Source organism: Epinephelus fuscoguttatus, linkage group LG24, assembly GCF_011397635.1.
Source record: "Epinephelus fuscoguttatus linkage group LG24, E.fuscoguttatus.final_Chr_v1".
Lineage (NCBI taxonomy): Eukaryota > Metazoa > Chordata > Actinopteri > Perciformes > Serranidae > Epinephelus > Epinephelus fuscoguttatus.
This window is the reverse complement of record NC_064775.1, coordinates 15,056,155-15,061,967: the sequence shown is the minus strand read 5'-3', so window position 1 is coordinate 15,061,967 and position 5,813 is coordinate 15,056,155. Positions and strand designations below refer to the sequence as shown.

Here is a 5,813-nt window from a genome sequence, read left to right as displayed (position 1 = left end):
GTGTTTCGATCCATTTCTTCTTCTTCTTCTTCTTCTTCTTCTGTGTCTTTAAACGTGTACAAAATTAGATGTTTGAGAAAAGCAGGTCAAACACTTTGAAGTTATTAAATAATCAAGTTTATTTGCAGTACATTCTACAGAATGACATGATAAAGATCTCTTAACAATGTGTATAAAACAAATGACTAAAATGAACTGACAGTCTTGTTGAATGTTAGCAGGAGCTGGTGTGTTTACATGTTCTGAAAAGTTACAGCCGTCTGTCTCATTTCTCTGAGTAATCTCATTAAGTGCATGACAATGTAATACACGTCTTCCCTGTTTTGAGCTGACCATCACTACAATATGTGGTCATTTGATTTTTGAACTATGAGGGCAACGCAGCAAAGGAAATAAGACAACTGCTATGCTCTTTAACACCAGCTGAATCAGTAATTAATATCAAAATAAAGTGCATTCATTTCCAGGTGAAACTTTGGTTGACGGGAGGCTCTGCCTTCCTGTTGTCTGGCACTTCAGGGCCTGTTGGTCCAGCGATCACTTACAGACAGTAGAGAATAAAATATGCTGTACAGCGAGACTGATGTTCGCTTATGTGTTCAGTAGCTGTTAGTTAAGACGTAAGTCAGGCCACTTATTTGTTGGTGGCTTGTTCAAGCTTGCTTCTGATTTGTTCTTGGTCCTCGCTCGGGTCTGACCAGAAGTCTGGGTTGTCTTGGTACCATTTGACTGAAAGACACAGATGCAGAACACAGGGATTAAAAGCACAGACTACAAAGAAGGAACCACCAGCACCAAATTATTATTATAATTTAATGTAGGTAAATACTGTGTGGTACCGTGAACTAGATAGCTTACACTTGTGTACTATTGAAACATACGGCCAATTAGCTTTATTATTATTGAAAGTATACGGACATTCTTGTGAACAATGGATAATTTTGTAACATTTTCAAATGAGATTCTGACATACCGTCCACCTCAGAAACCACAGATGAAAGTACAGAGGGTGAGGCTAACACACCTAGCCATGCTACAACTGCTACTGACTTAGAAGTTACCGTCCCTTTGCGCTTAGGTGTCCTTAGCCTGTAAAACCCTCAACACTCCTGATTTAGATGGACAATTTGGGCTACAACATGCACCTTTTCAAGATGAGGCTTAAATGTACTGGTTTATCTCCTCGCTTTAAAGCTGGGGTAAGCAGTTTTCTCTGTCCTAAGCCCCTCCCACAAGACAAGCACGGGCATATGCACGTATGCTTCGTGCAGTAACCTGTATGAGCCCTGGTCATTGATTTTAACCATTGTAATTGTGATCCTGAAGCTGGTACATATGCTGTTTTCTTTGCAAACTTTTGGGCCTCTAAAACCCTTTAGATATCACACTTTAAACCAAGGCTCTAGCTAACGTTAGCTACATAAACATCGACTTAAAGCTGCAGCTGTGAGCCTTTGACTTTTGTTAGCAGAAGGCTAAACTACTCACCCCAGCTTTAAATTAGAGTTTTTTCGTGTGTGTTACTGTACCAGTCTGTCTGATGCCTTCAGCCCAGGACACCTCTGCTCTCCAGCCCAGCTGCTGCAGCTTCTCACATTTGATGGGGTAGCGCAGGTCAACACGCGGCCTACAGAGCAGAGGTTAGAGTTCATTAAGCTTGTGGAGGCTGTTTTTTTTAATAGATTTCTCAGGAAATATTTGTTTCCACTCACCTGTCAGGCACAAACTCAAGCCAGTTGTTCACTTCAGAGTCTGTCACGTTCTTCACCTAAAGAACAAACAAAGACAGTTTATTGAACACCTGCTACCTCCTGCTGTATGATTAAATTAAAAGAACAGTTCTTATACGCACCATCTTAACAAGTTCCCTGGCCAGCTGCACAATGGGAACCTCACAGCTTGTTCCCACATTGTAGATTTCTCCCACAGTCCCTTTCTCCAGAACCAGCAGGAAGGCGTTGATGGCGTCATCGACAAACAGGAAATGGCGGGATTTCGGGAGGGTTCCCTGGATGGTGCTGCGGCAGAGCGGAGACAGAGAAACCCAGGTTAGAAACTACACATACTCTGCTTTATTTTTGTCTTGATATCAAACAAGTATTGAATCTGATTTGTCAGTGAAAAACAAAAAGAAAGTCAAGCCTACCATTTCTTGTTCATGCGTAAGAGGGTGAGAAACCTTGGAATGACCTGAAAGATTGAGAAGATGATTGCTGGCTTCAAAATGGACCAATCTGATCAAGATGTCACAGTAAAGTCTGGGTGCTGTACCTTCTCAGTGTACTGCCTGGGGCCGTAGATGTTGTTGCTCCTGGTGATGATGATGGGAAACTGGTAATAAAAAGACAGAGCAGTTCTTAACATGCAAAGTTGTGAGGAACAAAATCATGATTATTGCATCTGTTATTAAATGTCAAAATGAGCTAACCTGGCAAATACAGTGTATTTCCAATCGGATAACCACGATGATAAACCTTAAAGCTTAATTGCATCTAATATTGTCATAATATTAACTATACATCTTTAGTTTCAGCCACTTTTCTGCCTGTGTGTGTGTGTGTGTACCTTGTATTTGTCCCAGTAGGATCTAACCAGGTACTCTGCCGCTGCTTTAGTGGCAGAGTACGGGTTGGAGGGCCTCACTGGACTGCTCTCATCAAACACCTGCAGACAACACACACCCAGTATCCACATCATTACGACTCATGACCCCATGATCCACTGAACGATCTGTCAACTAACTCACTGTCCACTGACCTGGTCCAGACTGGCTCCGTACACTTCATCGGTGCTGACGTAGACGAAGCGTCGTGGCTGGTGTCGGGCCTGATGGGCGGCTCCCAGTAAAACTCTGGTCCCATCGATGTTAACGCGCTGGAAACTAGACGGAGTTTCAAACGAGGATTCTGAACAAGGGAAGAAAGAAAGAAATATAATTTTCAGAAGCTGATTATGAATACATGACCAGTAAAATCAGCCCGGCAGATGAGTGTAACCTCAACTCCTGCTCACCAACGTGTGTTTTTGCTGCCAGGTGAAAGATCACATCGATGTTTTCAGTGTTGAAAATGTGATTTACCAGCCGCGAGTTACACACATCTCCCTGTTAAAGAAAGGAGTACCAGTATGTTATGTTATTTTAATAGAGATCACTACACCGGACACTGTTGATCTCTAGTTTTACAATATTAACGCAAGCAGCTCTCACCCTGATAAAGGTGTAGTTGGCTCTGTCTTCAACACTCTCCAGACTCCTGAGGCTGCAGCAGTAATCCAACTGGAAAAGATCAGACAATGAGAAATCCTACAGTACATACATATCGCATACTGGGATATATTGATCTATATATTCATTCATCCATTTGGAGTGTCAGCACGACCAAACACCAGTAAGAACTTACGATATCCAGGTTAATAATTCTCCAGTCAGGGTGTCTGTTGACCAGCGAACACACAAGATGGGAGCCACTGTAACAGAGATGGGGAGGTGGAGATGAGAAGAAGATGACCTTTTATTTGACAGCTATCGAAGATTAAAACCCATAATAATTACTCCAAAGTTCGTGCCGCCAGAGCAAGTCTTCTTCTACAGAGATCTCCATGTTGCACCACCATGTTTCTTCAGTAGTCCAGAACAGACAAACCGAACACTGGCTCGAGATAGGGCCATTCGCGTTATGACTTTTTTGCATCAGCCACCATAGTTCACAGCCCTTTTGTGACAAGTGTCAGAAAAACACTTTTCTTTTAACATGAAACTGCTCTATGTAGTGTTACCGGTTTAAATCACCGGGACAGTTTGTGTCAGAGAGGAAGAGACCTCTGCGGGTAATTCGGCTCCTGGTAAAAACCTCCTGAACATCTGGATCTCAAGTAATCAGAGAAAAAAGCTGAGCACACATCAGCAGGTGCTTCCCCATTTCTGACATGCCAAACAGCATAGGATAAACACTGAGTTTTAACTTGAAACTACTTTATTCAGTGTTTTTACCAGTTTTAGTAACCTGATCTGTTTATGTCGGAGAGGAAGAGACCTCTGCGGATAATTTGGCTCCTGGTTAAAACCACCTGAACATCTGGATCTTAAGTTATCAGAGAAAAAAGGTGAGCACACATCAGCAGGTACTTGCCCGTTTCTGACATGCCAAACAGCATAGGATAAACACTGATTTTTAACATGACACTACTTTATTCAGTGTTTTTACCATTTTTATCACCTGGTCCGTTTATGTCAGAGAAGAAGAGACCTCTGCGTATAATTCGGCTCCTGGTAAAAACCTACTGAACACTGAACACTGACTAACTGGGAATTTCAGCTTTTTGCAACCTGCAGTCCTCACTGTTAGATGACTCTAAATTCGGTTAAATCTTACTAAGGTTGCAGTGATACCGGTTTCGAGGTGTAACGTGATATAAAAGCTGACTATTGTGTACATTTGCTTACCTATGATACTGAAAAGAAAATACAACTGGATGTTGAATCTCCCTTTTTATGTTAGTTATTTTCAAAGGCGAGACTTTTTACACAAACTTCCATTAACAAAAAGCTTTCAAGTTTCAATTATAGTGATAAAATGTTTGTTCAACCAACAATAACCCTTTAATTTTCATTCCTTTGAGGGTCATTCTGACTGATGATAATATAAATTCTGTAATGTGATACAACGATATTTTGTGAGACGGTTATCTTACTGTGAAGAAGACTGGTTGCCTCATGAGACTGAATGATGACCTGGTACAATTACCTGAATAACGGTGAGTCATGTCTTTATTATCAGTTTAAACTGATTGAATAAACTCACATGAATCCATAGCCTCCGGTCACCAGAACAGTCCTGTTAAAGTCCATCTTCCGGTCATCACACTGAACACCGACAGCTGTCTGTTCACATTAAAGTCTCCTATAAACATAATAACGACATCTTCGTCGTTTCTAAACTCCGTTATCTGTCCTGCTACCTGCTAACAAGCAGCACTGAACTTCTTTATTTTCGTCAGTACACTACCTACATTGTGTAATTTACGACAGTCGATGGCCACTTTACAGCAGTGTTGACACGTTGAAAAGGGGCGGGATATCTAGCGCATGTAGACGAGTTTCTGATCTCTGATTGGTTGTCGTGTCTGACGGAGAGAAATGCGCGCTGTTTGATTGGGTGAATTTTAAATCAGTTAAACTGTCAATAGTGCCGATTTGGCATGGCAACAGTGTAAAGTGAACTACAATACATATGGAACTTCCGGATTATATTTTCAAAATAAAATTATTTGTTAACTAAAAATGTATTTATTATCGAAGAATAGGTGCTTTTTAAAGTTTATTTACTAGTTTATTACATTTGCAAGGGTGAGTTGATGTTTTGACGTCACTCTGTACACCATAAATCTTTTCTTTTCTGTTTTATTATTTTATTTCACTTAATAGGATGCAGAGATTCTGTATATAATATGAGGCAAGCATTATTTATTTATTTATTTAATAATTACCGATTTTCAACTGTAAATTATGTCCACGAATAAGGATCTGTTCATCTGTCCATTTCACTTCAAGATTTTTATTTTGTGCAGCAAAATGTGTCCAGTGGTCTGAAAAGACAATTGATTATATTATTCTAGCAGGCCACCTTTAATTTGTATTTGTAATATTAATAATTGATATAGTTAAAAAACAACAACAACACCAACAAAAAAAATGGCACTGCGTATGATATGATACTGACACACAAAAATATTGCAATACTATGCTGTATCGATTTTCCCCCCCAACCCTAGTAATGTTATTTATGTTTATGATATTTTCCTCATTGTTTTGA

At 40.2% G+C, this 5,813-nt stretch overlaps 1 protein-coding gene across 1 annotated transcript; it reads right to left on the bottom strand.

The window, feature by feature from the left end:
• Window positions 1–96: 96 nt before the first annotated feature.
• LOC125885184 (dTDP-D-glucose 4,6-dehydratase-like) lies at window positions 97–5,021 on the bottom strand. The gene is made up of 12 exons (XM_049570710.1): window positions 4,803–5,021; window positions 3,402–3,468; window positions 3,209–3,277; window positions 3,013–3,103; window positions 2,758–2,906; window positions 2,566–2,664; window positions 2,272–2,331; window positions 2,147–2,190; window positions 1,853–2,018; window positions 1,713–1,768; window positions 1,530–1,627; window positions 97–729 (listed from the first exon to the last, which is right to left on the bottom strand). The coding sequence occupies exons 1-12, from the start codon at window positions 4,847–4,849 to the stop codon at window positions 635–637; spliced, it is 1,041 nt and encodes a 346-aa protein (XP_049426667.1). The 5' UTR covers window positions 4,850–5,021; the 3' UTR covers window positions 97–634.
• Between the last annotated feature and the right edge of the window lie 792 nt (window positions 5,022–5,813).